Source organism: Halichoeres trimaculatus, unplaced genomic scaffold, assembly GCF_033239565.1.
Source record: "Halichoeres trimaculatus isolate MK-OKI-2021-1 unplaced genomic scaffold, fHalTri1.1 fHalTri1_scaffold_20, whole genome shotgun sequence".
Classification (NCBI taxonomy): domain Eukaryota; kingdom Metazoa; phylum Chordata; class Actinopteri; order Labriformes; family Labridae; genus Halichoeres; species Halichoeres trimaculatus.
In genome coordinates, this window is record NW_027437198.1 from 8,801,373 (window position 1) to 8,818,959 (window position 17,587).

The 17,587-nt window shown below is 40.2% G+C and overlaps 2 protein-coding genes across 22 annotated transcripts in view; both read left to right on the plus strand.

Moving 5' to 3' along the window:
- Positions 1-613: 613 nt before the first annotated feature.
- On the plus strand, positions 614-4,933 carry jpt2 (Jupiter microtubule associated homolog 2). Its single transcript, XM_074697568.1, has 5 exons — positions 614-772; positions 1,868-2,019; positions 2,409-2,560; positions 3,538-3,574; positions 3,859-4,933. Exons 1-5 carry the CDS (start codon positions 717-719, stop codon positions 4,113-4,115), a joined length of 654 nt encoding a protein of 217 aa, XP_074553669.1. The 5' UTR covers positions 614-716; the 3' UTR covers positions 4,116-4,933.
- A 3,307-nt stretch (positions 4,934-8,240) lies between these two features.
- The window catches only part of mapk8ip3 (mitogen-activated protein kinase 8 interacting protein 3), a 37,469-nt gene continuing 28,122 nt past the window's right edge, over positions 8,241-17,587 (plus strand). For 12 of the 21 annotated variants that reach the window (XM_074697624.1, XM_074697631.1, XM_074697611.1 and 9 more), the window contains exons 1-5: positions 8,242-9,224; positions 13,716-13,836; positions 16,318-16,388; positions 16,540-16,631; positions 17,275-17,298. In XM_074697624.1, the coding sequence (XP_074553725.1) occupies positions 8,919-9,224; positions 13,716-13,836; positions 16,318-16,388; positions 16,540-16,631; positions 17,275-17,298 (614 nt within the window). In that variant the 5' untranslated portion in view covers positions 8,242-8,918. Of the gene's footprint in view, positions 9,225-13,715; positions 13,837-16,317; positions 16,389-16,539; positions 16,632-17,274; positions 17,299-17,587 lie in introns of all 21 variants that reach the window. The other 9 variants (XM_074697613.1, XM_074697630.1, XM_074697614.1 and 6 more) reach the window with 2 other exon arrangements.

Here is a 17,587-nt window from a genome sequence, read left to right on the forward strand (position 1 = left end):
TGAAACGTTATTTTACAGAAACTGTATCGTCGTCAAGATGTTTCTTTCAGGTCTAACAGTAAGTTCCGCCCAGAGAGTGATTGACACTTTGAATGTCGAATAGGTAAATGGCACCCACAGAATGCAGTTGAAATAATTTCCGGCGTACACCGAAAAACACCCGGGCAAAATGTTTTAAAAATTGATTTTACACTTTTTTTTAGACTATACAAAAAAAGAAGAAGTGGAAGCATGGCTTTGTCTATAGGACAACGCGTAGAAAATCCAATCTTTGATAATAATTCCATACAAAATCTAGAAAAATCACACTTGGGTATTTGAAGAAATGTTTTAGCGTATCAAGTAGTTTGTGATTTCATTTCAAATTTCACGTTCAAGATGCATTTTCGTTTTTTGAGCTGTTTATATTACTGAAATTTAGTGGGTGTTTAGTCAAATGGTGTTGAACCCCATGAATTACAACGCAGTTTTCCCATTGTGATTATTATCCGTAACACTTCAGCTGTGGGGCAACTGGTAGCACTAAAACGAGCGCACCCCACACTCAGCAGGTTGGCAGTGGACCAGTTACATTCCTCCGTGTCACACAGTGGGATGGTCTGAAATTCCTCCCTGTGGAGTCGGACTGGTCATGCGCAGTTGGGGGAACTTGCTGGTCCAGTTGGCAAACTGACGAAGTTGTCTTCGGAAACTTGAAGGCTCAAAACAAAACCACCATGACTTCGACGAACATGTTTCAAGGGTTGGACTCTTCTTCCAAACCAAGTTCGAGGTAAAATATATACAAATGTATAGAAAATGTGACTTTTAATTGTTTGTTTATAGTGTTTATTTCGAGCGCAGAAGTCGGTCGGTCTGCTGGTATCTTAATGTGGGTTACCGTATGACAGCAGCTCTTCGTAGCTGTATCCGCCTCTGCATTTTTAACCAATTTCTGTCACCCATTTGTGTCGAAAATGAATTTTGAGCTTATTATCTGCAAGTTTGTTGTGTTTAAGTGGGTGATAGTTTCAGTTCTCGCCTCAGTAGATTGTAAAGTCAAGTATTAGCCATGTAGCTAACAGCAGGCGTTGTCTTGTGCCCTGCGGAAGTGTGAAATCCTCTTCAGACTGCTTCTCTTTGTACTCCAACAACGGACCGAGAGACACATTGTTCGACTTAAAAGGGGTTTTATTTCCTGTTTCTGACCCCAGAGTGTCAGTACTTGAGTCATCTTTGCAGATTAGCATGGTTTAGATGTGGTGTGGCTATTAATAAAGTGACAAATTACAGCTTCATGGCTAACAAACTGAGGGTTCTTAGACGCATGGCGCCTTACCGGCTGTATAATCAGACAACATGTTATTTAGCTATGGTACAAGTTGTACTGTGATGTAAGTATAGCCAAGTTAATACGTGTTTTCACATAAGCTTTGTGTGTGTTGTATGTCAGCACATAAAAAGATTTCCCTGTAAACATTAGCTTCGTTGAGTTGAACACATTATTTCACTTTCCCTGAGTAAAGGGTTAACAACCTCAGATCAGCAACAAATTAGCTTAGAGCAGCTATAAACTACATTTGTAATGTACAATTAACCATTTATTTTTGTATAAATTATTCCTTATTGATTTTTTTTGACCAACAAAAAAGCAGAAAGTCCCAGCACCAAAGCACCTGTAATGAGCAAATGATTGAACATTTTCCTGAAGAGTAACAACAAAAGGGTTCATGGAAAATCAAATAGCTTTACAGTGTAAAGAATTCCAACTAAACAGTTATCAGAGATCCCCTGTCTTTTTTGAGCCTGTGCCACATCACATTTACACAAGGTAATTTGTCCAAATGTGATCTTTCAATGTGGCAATGTATTGTTTTCTACCTTTTAGGGTGTTGCGGCCTCCTGGAGGGGGCTCCAGTAACCTGTTTGGGGGGTATGAAGACGATGCTGGAGCATCAAGAAGACCTAATAAGATGGCCTCTAAAGTTTTTGCTTCACCAGAGGAGCCTCAGAGTGCACCCAGACGCTCCAATCCTCCAGGTCAGGCCTGCATGATGAGGCTTATGGATGTGCAGAGGCAGGCTAGTCAAAGCATTACTCAGTGTCCAGGGTGTGAAATATGCTACTATGATGTGATAATTCCAAAATATATAAACCATTCATACTTCAGATTGTGTGACGAATGTGATGTAGTGAAGTATGTTTTCAGTCTAGTCCTCTGTGGAAAAATACTCAGTCATCTTTACTGCCTTATCTCTGGATGTTTGTACCATGGCATTTGCATGCCAGATATGGTCTATCAGTTTCCTCTGTGTAGTAGCTGTAAAGTTTAGGTCATCATAATTTGCCTAACACTTAACTAAATAGCAAAGAGTACATTAGCAGAACAGTAGTAAACACTACACACATGTTGGTAATCCCTCATATAGGTGGGAAGAGTAGTGGAATATTTGGGGAACCTGAAGCTCCAGCTCAAGCACAGAAACCCATGCCTCCAGGTGGACCAACCAGCAACATATTTGGAGCTGCAGAAAGTGAACCTGTCCTGAGCCCAAGCAGAAGCCATCCAAACAAGCCAAAGGTGGGCTGTGCACAAACATTAAATTCTTTCTTGGGTTTGTTTTATATTTCTCTGCTTATTTTATTCTCTCCTTTACCTTCTGCATTTTCACACCAGCCAGTGAGCCTCTACCTACAAATGTATTTAGCACTAACTCTGCTGAGTAAGTAGGGTACAAAAGTCTACTCATCACCTATTTTATCATGTATTGGTTTCCCGTGGCATCCTGTAAGAATTCACCTTCCTGTATCAGTCTGTTTTCTCTGTGAATCAATAGTGTTTGTGCAAGCTCAGACTGCTGTGTCTATTATGCAATGATTCCAGAAAGGTGACACAATGTAGATTTCAGAGCAGTCACATTTTAACAAATCATTATTTTCTCTTTTTGAGGCTAGTGATGGTGTTTGCTCTTCATACAGCTGTTTGCTTGCAACTCAGAAAGCATGGTGGGTCAGGATGTTTATCCTGCAAAAAGGAATTTTAAGAAGATTTTGGATAAGCTTTTTAGCCGAGCAGCACTTCACTGTGCAGTTTTAGAGATTCAGCTAGCTCACAAGGGGAAACTTAGAGAGGAAGCTTACCTCTTTTAACAGCATGTGTATTTATTTCTCCGCACAGCTGAATAAAATCAGTTTGGACATAAAAAAGGAAATACAAAAAGGCTTTAACTTCTGTCATACAAAGTATGCACTTTTTACTGAAGCAATTACTTTTTGAAGTTGAAAACGCTTCTTCTGTGGAGGTTTTATAGCTTCACACCCCGTCAGACCACTCAGAGCGTGGGTTTTGCTCGCTTGCCTGCTGTGACTTGTTTGATCCTTTCCACAGAGCACATGTGATAAGATTTTCTAAGACTACAAAGAAAATGCTCAGCCACATCACAAGGCATTGATCTAAATATACAGTGTAATTTATTTTATTTATTTATTTTTTAAACCTATTTTGAGTTGTTCAGTTCACGGCAATAAGAATATTCACATCTTTTTTGTTCTTTTCAGGACAATTTAAGTGTGGGACCTGAAGCAGAATCACCAGGTGAGCTTCCTCAACCAAAAGAGTTCACATGACTGTATTTATTTTGTGGCTTTTTGACAGGAATGAGAATAAAAATATTCTGTTTTTAAATAAACTGGTTAAATCAGTGTCTGTAAAAACCAACAGGATTTACAACGGCTGGAAAATTAAAGTACAGAGAGAGAGAGAGCGTGTGTGTGTGCTGGCACAGCTGCACCGCGACTGTGGTTTTCTTTGTTTGGTTTCACAATTTTAGAATATTATTTTCCTCCCATCATTACTGGAAGCCTTTTTTCCTCCCCCAGCACCTGTAGCCAAAGCCAGCCAGCCTGAAGTGAAGGAAGAAGCTGCCCCCCCAGCGCCAGCCCAGGAGAAGCCTGTTACTGAAGCTGCCACCCCCCCTCAGCCCGAGCCCTCTCCCTCATCTTCCTCACCTCCTCCTCAGAGCGCACAGATCGCCGAAGAACTGAAGAACCACGAGCCTCATCTGGGCCCCAAACCTCGCTCGCACAACCGGGTCCTCAACCCCCCTGGAGGAAAGTCAAGTGTGGTATTCTACTGATGAGCTGAACACACCTCCTGTTTGTGTCCATACACTCCCCTCTGCTCTCCTGATAATGTTCTCTCATTCCAACACCTCTCTCCCTTCACGGTTACTTCAGCTGCAAATCTAAACATAGACCAGGAACTTCTGTTTCACACCCGGTTCCTGATCAGCAACGTTGTCTCATTTTCAATCCTGTCTGGCTTTATTGTCCGATCCTTCACATCTTTATTGAAAGCTACGATCATACAATCACCAAATTATCAATCAACACTTTAGCTGTTACCTAATCACTGAAGCTGTGATGTGGTTCAATCTCAATGTTTTGCTTTTCTCAGTTTCTTTAGGCATGCTTAAGTTTGGTTTAAAGCGCAATTATTTGTCATCATGAAAAAAATCTTTGCAGGAGTGGTTTGGGTGTTGCTTCTTTTTTCATGATGACCAGCCTTTTTGCAGTCCTCCATTTCAAATGTTGCCAAAATCCTGGTGTGAAAGTTTAAGGTGATAGTTTTAAGCCTCACCGTTCAGGCATTCAGTCAGGGGGAGGTGAATGGATCTTCTCGCTGGTTTAAGTGTTTCAAGAAGTTCCGCTAGTGCCACTTTTTATGCATTGCCAGAATGGCTCTATACAATCATTTTGTTTAGCTGTTCTTAAAATAATGTATTTTAGGATACAACCAATGACTGTGTAATCAAAAGCCTTATATCAGCTCAGCATCTTCTCTTTGTTGCCTTCTCATGAGTATTCCTTCATTTGTGCCCAACATCACCGACCTGCCGTCTGATCACAAACTGATCAGAGATAAAGATACCAAAAAAAAAAAAAAAGAATGAAACAAAGATGAATGCGGTTGTTTACTCAAATATTTCTGCTTCCTTAAAAAATTCCATTTTTGATTTTGTGCATTGTATTGAGCAGGTACTTTTCTGCTTCATCCTCATTGCTTGCTTTCGCTGAAAACATGCCTCTTTGTTTTGTGTTGCTTGGGGTAGGCCTCTGTTTATGTTTTAAATTAAAACGGCTGAAACAAGTGAACTCTGGACAAGCATGGGGCCTACCTGAGTCCAGGTGAGCTCATCGATAATCAACTTCTCATCCACTTCATAAAGCACATTTATGGTATTCTGATGCCGGCCTGTCCCCTGTGTTGATGTGCCTGGCAGGCAATGAGTGCAGCAGAAGAAAGAAGTCCTGTGTATTGCAATAAAACTGTTGTTTTGCATTTAGAGTCTGTTTATTTTGTTTATTTACCAAAAAATATCATTTCATCTGGAAATATTTTGAACTCATTGATAATATAAAAATGGGTGTACTAGCTGAAAAGGGTACTTTTAGAAGATGAAAAATGTCATGCATAACTTGGACACAGATACTCCTCTATTTCAAGTTTGGCCTTAAGCAGCACTTCAACCAAAAAAAAAAGGGGGGAAGCCATAATGGTCTTTTTTTGCCTGGGAGAGGAATGTGTTTTTTTAGCTTTGTTACGACATTTTGTCATCCTTACTAAATTTCTTTTCATCTCTTTTTAGTACAGACCAGAAATAATAAACGTTTGCACAGATAGGCTGTGGTCAACTGTTACAGCTCTACTTTGGATTTACTCACATTTACTTCAGAATGAAGTCAACAGAGGACGACAGAAAATTGCCCAGTAATGGGATCCATCAATGTATTTTAGCATAAAAATAAAGTAAAAAGTATTTTTTTAAAATTGAAAATTGAATTTCCTGAACAATTAAAACTAACCTCATTGTGCGGATTTTTTTTTTTCTCTACGGACTGTAAACCATCAAATTCTATGGTTTTCAGTACCGAAACAAAAAGTGCATTGTGACTAAGCAAGTTCAGTGAAAGATTTATTCAACTTAAATGCTGAAATGAATAAAAAAGGTAAAAGGAAATTATACCAGAGTAATGATCAAAACTAAAACCTCATCTTTGAACCTGCTCCACTGTCCAAGCAGCGAGGCTGAGACTGCCACCCACCTTCCTCATGACTGGTGTAAAGTGTAAAATGTAAAATATTAGCAGCATTTTACTGCCACCTACTGCAGGAATTAAGAAATACCACTGATTGTTTATTTTGTTTAAGTCTTAGTTAAAAAAAAATAAGTAAAGTAGATTTTAAGTTTCTTCCATTTGGAGTTTCTCAATGTTTGATTTTCCAGCCCTGCTCATTCATGTATATTCATGCACCCATCTCTCCTCAGGGTGTCAGTTTGAGGAGTACAATGTGGTGATTAATAATTTAGGCCTGAGCAGGGTTACACATTGTGAACCAGGAGAGTAGCTGTTAAATATGGCGGTGGTTAAGACTCATTTGGCTTCAGTTTGGATCCTTTATCTGCAGTTTTTCTGCTTCATTGACTGTGTTTTGTCTCTTTTGTTGATCCTCTCCTCAGCAAACAATAGCCCAAGCTAAACATGTCAGAGTGAGAGTGAAAGATGTTTGCGTTCAGCTCCTTCACTGGTGTTTATTGTCTGGGATGTCATGTGCTGTTCTGCCTGTAAGGTCATGAAGTTGTAACTACTCTTCGTAACATGTTAAGAAGTAATTCTCGCAGTTAAATAATTTTATAAATTAATCTGAAAGAGTCCACAGAGTTTTGGACTCATAAGTTTCTTAACCTTTTTACGGGGTTGTGTTTATGTGAAATATCAAACAAAGGCAACCTCTTGTGACTAATGACTAAAAATAGAAGCTGTTGCTGCGCACTTTAAGCAGTTTGGAACATTTCACTATATTTGTTGTTGGGCTCAGCATCGACTGGAGGTGCTGTTAAAAACCCTGACAGTCCACTGCAGATGTGTATAATGGAGGAAAGATGATTATTGAAGAAGAAGAAGCTGTTCTGAAGACTTGCCCTTTACATTTGTTTTTGCTCTCTCGGCCAGATGATTACTTTTTTCAGGAGAGGAAATGTTGACTCAGTTTCCTGTAGTGTGAACCAGCACGTGTCACATCTAGTTCTCATATTTGACCCTCATCAGACCAGTATTTGATCTACAGCTTGGATGTAAGCGCAGATCAGCAACTTGAGAATATAAGATTTTTCATGGCCAGTGTAAAAAGATATATTTATTCTGTCAGTTGGGATGTCTTATCTGTAAACATTGGACACCACCTTTAATTTTTTGTACCCTTTAGCTGTAAAATAATCAATCAGAGTTTTTTTCAGTGTCTGGTTCTTTATTGTTCCTTCTGTTTGTTTGGGTAAAGATGCCTTCATTTCATTTTCTGAGAGTGCAATGTCATTATTATTAAATTTAGAACCAGGTTCTGCTTCTCAATGAGATCAAGTGAGAGGAAAAGTAAAGCTAAAACTTCCTGTTTGAACTTTCAAATTAAAAGTAGCTACTAAAATGAATGAAACGGCTAAAGATGTCAAGAATTAGGCATTACATTCGATATTGTTTGAAGTATTTGTGTTCTCAGAAAAATTCTGGTGCTGTTAAAAGTCTTGATGTCAGCTCAGATTAAATCACATTTCCTAAATGACCACAAGATGTGCAGCAATGGGATATTATGGGCCAAGTATGTATGTTTTTAGATGTATTTATGGTAGGAATCCCTATGGTGTTTTTTTGGGGAAACTTTAAAGAACTGTTTAATTTCAAAGAGCTTTTAATGTTTGATTGCTCGGCCTGTTAAGTAAACTTCATTTGAAATGGGGGACACAAAGGGCCTAAATAAGTAAAAACTATTACATGTAGATTTCAAGATTTTTGGTTTTCGGGATGGATGAAGCTTCAGAAGCAATGAATTATCAAAGTTCTGCTATCCTAATGATTGACACACATTGTGATGTAACTTTTTCTTTAAAATTTCTTGTGTCCAAAGCTTGAGAGAACAAAGAAAATAGAACATAGCTTTAAAAAAATGTAGGGCACAAAAAATATCATATATTATAACTTTGGTTTGTAGTGGTGCTTCTTTCCACCCTTGTCCTTATAAAAGTCTGTGTACTCTACTGTTTGGATTTGACAAGCTTCTGTCAAGCTTTGGGCTTTAGGCCTATATTTTTCATAGGTTGTTGCTTTATTTTGAAATATTGACGTCTGTTTCCGGTGTTGCGTGCTTTACTTGACGCAGTGAATTCGCTTGCTCAATGCAGACGCGTGACGTCAGCCAGATTCGGTCAGCTGGCTCCTCCATCTGAACAGCAGGGAGAGCCTCTCCCAAAGGGAGACATCACCATCACCGCCCGAGCCAGGGAGCAGCATCGGCAGCCTGCTGAAGGGAACAAAACATGGAGGAAACGGTGTCATAGAGGCGGATCCGCAGAGTTAGATTATTTATTTACATATTTATTATTTTATTTATTTACCCCTGCCTGTAATGGCCGGGGTCCATGGCTGCGGCTGCTGAGAGGCAGGTGCAGAATCATCGACGAAGGCATTTCGTTTCTCGGCATGGACTCACCCAGGGCCGATCCACAGGCCGGCCCACCCCACATCCACCGCTCCCCGGATCAGATGCTTTTTGCGGGAGGAGAGCAGTAGCTGGGCCGCGCCTGGAGGCAATACAACGGGCTGTTGGTGGAGGAGGAGGGGGCCCCTTTACATCCAAATATCAGAGCCAGTCTTTTCAGTAACGAGCTCAAGGTTATGCGCTGTTGCACAAAACAACAGCTCGTCTGCGTTCAGTGAATCTGTTCTGCTGCAAAATGGCTTAAAGGTTTCTTTATTGGGTAAAGACAGTGATTGTTCCCTTTTTCTGCTCTGAGCCTATTCTACCTTGTGACAAACTCGCCTCACAGGCCTTAAAGCAGTAATCACAGCCCCTCATCTGGAAACAGAACCCGGATCCAGCTGCTAAGATGATGGAGCTGCAGATAGACGAGGTGGTCTACCAGGACGACTACGGCTCCGGGTCTGTGATGTCGGAGCGGGTCTCGGGTTTGGCCAACAGCATCTACCGGGAGTTTGAGCGTCTGATCCGCAGCTACGATGAGGAGGTGGTGAAGGAGCTGATGCCGCTGGTGGTGAACGTCCTGGAGAACCTGGACGCGGTGCTGACGGAGAACCAGGAGCACGAAGTGGAGCTGGAGCTGCTGAAGGAGGACAACGAGCAGCTCATCACCCAGTATGAGAGGGAGAAAGCGCTGAGGAAGCAGGCTGAGGAGGTGAGTGACCCCCTGGATGTGTCAGGGGCCCCACACGCATCAACACACCCACTCCACGTTGCTTCCTCCTGTCATGGTGTTCTGTCTAATCCGGCTCCATGTGACTCATGTTAGTGCCTGTGACATGTCTGTGTCAAGCTTATTAGAAGCCTCACTGGCTTCTTACACTTGATCAACAGTTTTTGGCAAACTAAGTCAAGGATGATCTTAACCTTAAGACTGTGTTCACTTCAGAATGTTAATTTATCTTTTTCCCCCCTAACTCCCTTTGAAAGCTTTAAAAAATACCCCCAAACTTCTTCAAAATGATGAGTAAAGGCTTGAATCTAAGTCTTCCTGCTTGTCATGTTTAAATTTTACCATGTTGAAGTATAAGTCAGTAAATTGGTAAATTAAATTTTAAAAGGTTATATCTTTAACTTTTCCAGAGAAAGATTAGCCTCGATATGTAAATACATTTTTTTTTATATAGGCCTACTGTAAATGCATCATAGAGAACAACATAACTGCACTGGAGACACCTGATACATCCACATACATTAGAGTTGTGTTTGTGTTGAGTGATGCTATGGTAAAGCAGACCTAACTCCAGGTAATGACTGTAACTGTGACCAGACAGAAGCAGTGCAAAGAATGGGTTAAGTGTGTGTCTGAGGTCATGTGTGTACAGGAATGTTTGTTCAGTATTGGTTCAAGCAAAGTTAATATGCACGTTAGGAAGGATGATTTTATAATCAGAGGTTAATCATTCACCATCCGTCTTCAAACAGCCAGAGTTGTATCAATATTGTCACAGAAACAGAGATGTGTTTTCAATTTTACAACACCTGTTCAATATGCAATAAAATAATAATGATACTCAACTTTTTATGTATTATATCCTAAAAGTCGGTTTTACAAAGTGCAGACTAGATACAGAATTACAGTCACTGTATTATGATTATATGACGTTTGCAGTAATCAAGAATTTGCTTTATTTTGAGCCCTCTAACTGATATCCAAGTTGCAAATGACTCAGCTGCAGATAGTATGTGAACATAAAGTTAGGACGTGATAACATTCATGCAAAATCATTCAGCAATGCTCTTACACCTGAACAGAGTAAACAGAACATTCTGTGGGCGTTCACTCCAGAAACACGGCGAGAAACAGGAACACAAACAACAAAAGTGGACATTAATATGGAGCTATCGCATTACCGGCTGAACTCCTCCTACAGGAAATCTGCTTTCTCTTTTTCTTTTTTCTTTTTTTTCCTCTCTGACCGCTGTCACAGCCTCTGTGGGATCCAGCAGACATCATAAAGCAACTTTAATCCTCCTCCCATCCAAAGAGGCCTCAGAGTATCACAGTCAGCCCAGCTACTATCAGCTTAGCTCAGCTCTTAGTCTGTTTCATCATCTCTGCCCCTGCTGCGTTTCCTCACCATGTCGGTTCTATCTAGTTTGTATTTAATGTAAGCTGTTAATTTAGAAAAAGCCGTCTGGTTTGTATTTAAATATCTGTGTTAGCCTCTTTAATCGTCTTTAAATGTCATGAAAAAAAGTGTATGGGAGAAAAAAGGGTTATAGTGTAACCAACAGAATCTGCAGGTAACAACAGGTTTTGTCTGAAATCAAGACGCGGACAGGTCCAGACATTCAGCAGCAGTTTTTGCCATGTTGGAAATTTATCTTTCTAACATGTTTATAAAATGAAAGTAGATAAATAACTGAAAAGAAATGAGTAAACCCAAAGCTGTCATATTCAACAAAAACTACACGTTCAACAAGGAGACGCTTATACTAGACATGCACCGATCGATCGGTGCCGATTTCCTTATTTTTTGGGGGAACCGTGATCGGTGATTGACCTATCCTACATATGAAACTGATCTTATAAACGTTCTAGGAAGGTCTGACAGACAGCCATTGTTGCTTTTTGCTCTGAGACCTAAAACTCAGGACACTTTGTTGGTTGTTAAAGTTAAAACATAAAGATTTTATTGCTTCACATGTATTGTTTCATGATTTTCAATAAAATAAGATTGGAACATTGAAGGTATATGCTGTTAGTTATAAAAAAAATAAAAATCGGTATCGGCCCAAATCACCAATGGCGTATAAGGGCCACTTAAAGAAATGTAAAAAATCAATTTTCAAAAATAAAATTCTTGAAATTTTTGAGTTTGTAAAGTCACAAGTTTATGACTTATTGAACTCAAAAACTTACTAGTATATAAAGTCGCAATTTTACAACTTGATAGACCGGTAAATTCCGAAATTTGTGACTTTATTAACTTGCAAATTTACTAGTTTATTGAACTGTAAATTTTCCACCTAATGTACTTGCAAATTTTTTAGTTTCTAAAGTTGTAAATTTGCGACTTTAGAAACTCCAAAATTTTGAGTTTTTTTCTCGAAAATTTATTTATTTATTTAATTTATTTAGTGGCCCTAATATGCTGTCGTATCAATCGGTATTGGCAGGTCAGGCTTTTTAAAGATCCGTGATCAGTGATCAGCCGCAAAATTGTGATCGGTGCAACCCTAGCTTATACTAAATTTTCATTCTTCTATCCACATTTCATTCACTAAGAACACCAATATTTACTCCATGTCACACCAAAAGAAAATAAATTTAACATGTAGATCTGAAATAATTTCAGAGAGAGCACTTTGACTGATTCAGGCTTTAAAAAAATGTATCCATAGAGTATGACTCGCTTTTTACTTGGGTTTTCACAATTTGTTTTCTGTCAGAAAAAGGTGTCTTATTAAATCTGTGCTCTAGTTAGGCGATAGATCGGAAAAAAAAAACAAAAGAAAAACTAGACAGTTCATCCTGAGTCTACTGAAGGGGTGTAATTGGGGGATGGGACTGTTTGAGGGGTGGGGAGTCATAGGAAATCAATACTGCACACTGAGGAGGCTTTGCATGACACTGTAACCTGGTTTCTGCTCATGAGGAGCAGACACACACAAAAAACACAGAAGCAGAGAGGAAGAATTAGTCTGAGGTTTGGGGAGCTGCAGTGTTGGCGAGTCAAAGCAGAGGCTAGACGGTGGGAAACAGGTGGAGGATGATGAAAAGAAAGAGCAGTACAGAGGGGGAGAAGCTCAGAGCCTCAGGAAAAAAACATGAAGCATCTTTTCTCACAGGACACAGAGAGGAGCAAAGGCTCAGATTACAAGGTTATTAGGCTGAAGCTAATGGTAAACAAAGCCACAGCTCCTCGTCTGCTTGTGTAGCCTTCACAGACATCAAGGATTACAGTTTATTAAGAAATTAAAAACCTTGATTGATATTAGATAAAGACTGATCATCTCAGCCCTGAGGAACCTGTGAACACATTTCTCTGGGTGCAGCTTTAAAATCGTTCCAATCAAAGTGTTTTGCAATAAACACATCAGAAAAATATTTAATGCAAACAAATGCTTTCTCAGCAGGTGTGTACTGATCTGTTGGATGGGGGTCTGGATGTGATATTTCTGCTTTCACTCCATGCTGATGCAGCCAGATGAAGCTAAGCTAGCTATCAGCTAACCTCACATTAACTGGTGACAGTTAGCTGTGAAATATAACGCTTTGGATCCAGGAGGGATGCTAATACGCTCCCTTGGTTCCACATTTCTGTCTCTTTTCTCCTGCACACTTCGTTCATGCTGTGAAAACTTGTGGTGTAACTACACGGCAGTCTGATGCAGGTCCAGTGCACTTTGATACCAAACACTCTGCAGGCTGAGAGCTTTAGGTGTTGGGTTTAAGTGCAAGTGGTGGATATAGGATTGTGCGTGAAAGGCGTTACTGTGGAAGAGGATGAAGATTATTTTACATGTAGCTGTGCTGCTCTGGAGGAAAACTACTGCACAGGTCAAAGGTGAAGAACAGAGTTAGGCGATTCTAAAAAAAGACGACCATTGAAACAAGATTAAAGATGTGAATTTTCGACAGCATCTTTTTAAGTGAGCCACATGAAGAGTTGATTGATGTGATCCTTTATCTCCTCGTGCCTGTGAAGGTTGTAGACAGTCGGTAGCTGAAAGGAGCATTTTGTTCACTGATGCACAAACAGAGACTGTTGTTCTCCACAGTTTTAGTGGTTTCCACTGTCTACTGATAGTCATGTAGTAAAAGCTGCAGCCGTTTGTTGTGGTGTGTATCTGCCGCATGTTGGTGGTTTGCATGGTCCGCCTGCATTCAAAGGATTACAGTATTAGGACTTTGTGGACTGAAAAAAAAGGACGTCATTGTGAACAGCTTTATGAAAAAAAAACCAAACAGGCAGTGTGGAAAGGAAGTAGCTCTGTGTTTACAAATACTAGTTCCTCAGTAACATGCTGTGTGTGTGTTCACTGTGCAGCCGGCTGATGTATTTGACAAAGAGTTTCTCTTCAAAAATAGATTCTTTCTCACCCTGACACCTCACAGCCATCTGTTATAATCACACCATCTCCTGCATGGATTTACACCAGAAGAATTATCTACCTTTCTTCATTTCTCTTCCCACAGAAATTCATAGAATTCGAGGATGCACTGGAGGCTGAGAAGAAGGATCTGCAGGTGCAGGTGGAGTTTCTGGAGCTACAGGGGAAACAGCAAGAGCTCAAGACGAAGAACTACTCAGACCAGAGTGAGTGAACAGACAATACTACAACTAATCATACACTGTAAAAAAAAAAAAAAAGGATGTCATTTTGCTCGGCTAGAAGTGAGGTTGCTACAAAAACTGCTCCCCCTGGTGGCTGGCTGCAGTATAGGTCAAAAAATCCATCTCCCCAGTCATTCCAGATGGGCTGGGGTCAAACTTAAAAAAATCATTACACCTCGTAGAAAAGTTTCTCACATCCGATTGTTGTGGTGATTTGAAGATATCATTTGGCTGCCTTGTATTCAAGTCCTCTTTTTTTCTGAAAAGTTTTGTTTTAATTAGTTATAATAGGTTAAAATCAAGGTTTTACGTCATGTTTAACATTGATTGACAGCTGCAGTTCTTGTGTATTTTCTTTCAGGAATTGTAAAATATGTTGGGAGGTAGAGAGTAATATATATATATTATTTTTGTCACCCGGCTCCACTCAGATTCTCTCTGAGTCCCTCATAGCTTCTACTGCGCAGACTCTAGCTGCACAACGGCTGCTACTGGCGGCACCTGTAACAGGGGTATTTTGGCCTCAAAACCGAAAAATGGTACATGGCGGAGCAACGCTGCCCACTCTATATACAGTCTATGCAACAAATTCAACGTGTTTTGGTTTAACATATTTGTCTGCTGAATGAAAATTTCAGATAGAAGGCATATAAGATACCAGACAGGATAATTTGCTAAGATAAAAGACGTTTTTTTGAGTCAGGAACATAAGTCAGAGAGTAAAACCCGGAATTGATCCATTTTTTTCCCAAGATGTTTTTTTAAAGATATTTTTTGGGCCTTTTCATGCCTTTAATCAGAGCCAGAAACAGGGTGAGAGTGGGGGATAACATGAGAGACACGCTCAAGGGCGAACCTCATGGGGTGCAACCCAGACCGCCAGGCCATCTGCACCCCTTCTCATGGTGCTTTGATTGATTTAAATTGTCCCTGTAGCTTTACAAAATGACTTTCCACAGACATACAAATGGAAAATAAACCCAGCACCAAAGTTTGAGGACGCATTTTTACTTGAGTTACGAGGAAAATGGAAAAAGACATTTGAACTGTATTTTAAACAGAGACAGAATTGAAACCAACATTGCAATATGATAGAATGCAACTTTTAAATCACAAAGATTGCACTTAAAAAACGAATAAAAGTTTTATGTTCACAGACCCGGAGGGAATACAGTAACTTATACTCTTTCTTCCTCAAAACCAGCAAAAGTCAGTCTGCTGTGTTTTTTTTTTTTCTGGCAAAAACCCTGTGAGCTACAGAGATCCACACAGAATGATTGTAGCTGGCAGAGTCATACCCCCAATGAACTTCATTCTGTATGGATTGTTACTCTTACTGACAACTGGAGGTCAGAAAAACTTCACAGTGTTCCTTTTTCTTATTCAGTTAAAAAGTGCAGTAAGGAATTGTTGATATGTTGACAGTATACTATGTCTTGTTGGTCATACAGTCAAATGATTGAGTGCTTTTTTTTAGTGAATAATGCAGAATATAAATGTCCCCCCTCCAAGAATCGCATGCTGAATCACAATCACATTGGTCCCAAAAAAATTATAACTAGATTATTTTTCAAAATCGTTTAGTCCTAGTTTTAGCTTCTCATATTTTTTTTATTTTCATACTTGGACCCATTTTGCTGACTTGCTTCACCTATAGAAAACATTTTTTTTTATCATTATTTGCCACATTTGTTTCATGTTTCTTAAAGGTGCCATATTCTGCTCCTTATCTGCAGTTTAATATGGATCATTGATGTCTTCATGAAATGGTAATAAAATGTTTTTTTTTTTCCCAAAAAGCCAATAAATTAAGCACAGCAGCATTGTTTCCAGGCTCTCATAGCCCCTCAGTTCAGAACGCTCTGATTTAGTGGGCGTGACCTTCATATGTAAATGAGCCACCGCTGATACCGCCCTGCTCTTCCACGTCACTGAGAGCAGCGCCACGAGCTCCGAGTGCTCAATGTTTAGAAAACAGCAAAGCTCGTTTACCGTAACATTACAGGCTAAAACAACAGGCTAACCACAGCTAAAGTTAGCATCCTGAAGCTAACACAGAGACAGGGGGGACACTGAGGAAAAGCTCTTACATCTGCTCCACAGCACACAGCATTTAAAATACTCACATTTCCAGGGTCCGAGGTTTGTTGGCGGATGGTTGGTAATGCGCCTGGATTCAGGACCAGTCTATTCGCTAGCTCTCTGTTGTACTGTCCAAAGTTGGAAAAGCAGTCGGCTGTGAAGTGACTAGTACACACATGCACAGTTATACTAAGTGTAGCTGACACGAGGGAGCAAAATTGGCAATGCTGTTTTGAAATTACTCAAGATTTTCATCTGGCTGGAAGTTATTATTTCCCCATATCTGATCAGAAAGTTCTTGAAAACAAACTGGCCTCATATTTTCAGCTGTTTAATTAAAAAATATATATGTATCTGTTTTTTTCTGTCTTTGTTTCTCAGTCACTCGGTTGGAGGAGCGAGAATCAGACATGAAGAAAGAGTACAATGCTCTGCACCAGCGCCACACTGAGGTAAGAGCGACAGCTCAAAAACCAGCTCCTAAAACATGCCAGAATAACCTGCAGTGGAAACTTAACCTGTTGGTGTTAATTCCCTCAAACGCCATCATTGCGTTCATGTTGTGGTGACACATTTTTTCTGTCCTGCCATTGTGGGTCACAGATGATTCAGACGTACGTCGAGCACATAGAGCGGTCCAAAATGCAGCAGGCGGGGAGTAACAGCCAATCAGACGGCCCCGGCTGTGGACGAACGTGAGTCCTTTTATGAGTGTGTGTGTGGGGGTGTGCAAAGTCCCTCTCATATCTTCTTGTGTGTATATTTAGAAGATAACTTTCACCTTTCATCATGTTGCCGGTGTGTGTGTTTCGTCCTAAGTGTACCAGGCCTTGCATGTGTAGATGTGCTCTTTGTGTTGGAGCTTTGTCACGAGCTGTGATGGACAGCTGGTACCGCCCACTCACAGAGAGGAGAGGAAATGTTCAAAAACCATGACAGCAATCAAACCTTGAGTTTGTTTGTTGAGGAGGTGGCCATTCTGGACATGGTCAGAGAGTCTAAACAGTAGATTTTACAGTAAAACTCTTGTAATTGGCGGCACAGGGTGTAGATGTGAGCGTAGTGCCAGGCAGGGAGTGGGACATCTGGTGCAGCTTAAAATCTGTTCATCTGAAGATGTCCGAATCCTGCAGATCTTCAACTGTAATAAAATTAAAGCACTAATAGATGTTTATAAATAATGATTGGGCTTAAAGGATTTTTTAAAGTAAACAGGTGTTTGTGTTTGTTTGTTTGTTTCATGAGTCATTGGCTCGTTTCTGTCTCCTGTCTTTCTCTAATCGGTGTCTGTCTGTCTGTCTGTCTCGCTGGCTTGGTCTCTGTGCTGCTGTTTTTCAGTCAACGCCACTCATGGAGGAAAAGGTAAATCAAACATTGGTCCAACAGCTGTCCTTACTCCTCCTCTTTCTCCTCCTCCTCCCTTAAGCCTTCAAATCAGCCTGCTTTGACCTGAAATGTGATCTGATTCCCCTCGTCTTTTTCTGAACAAACACCCACTCAGGTGTTTGCTGTTAATGCTTGTGGAGCTATTAATGAACGTATTAGTGATGAAACAAGGAATGAGTCTGAGGTCATGATGAGCAATGTGCATAATCTGATGCATATTTTCCTCTTTACTGTCTGCTCCTCTCCTCTTTCTCCCTCATCTGTC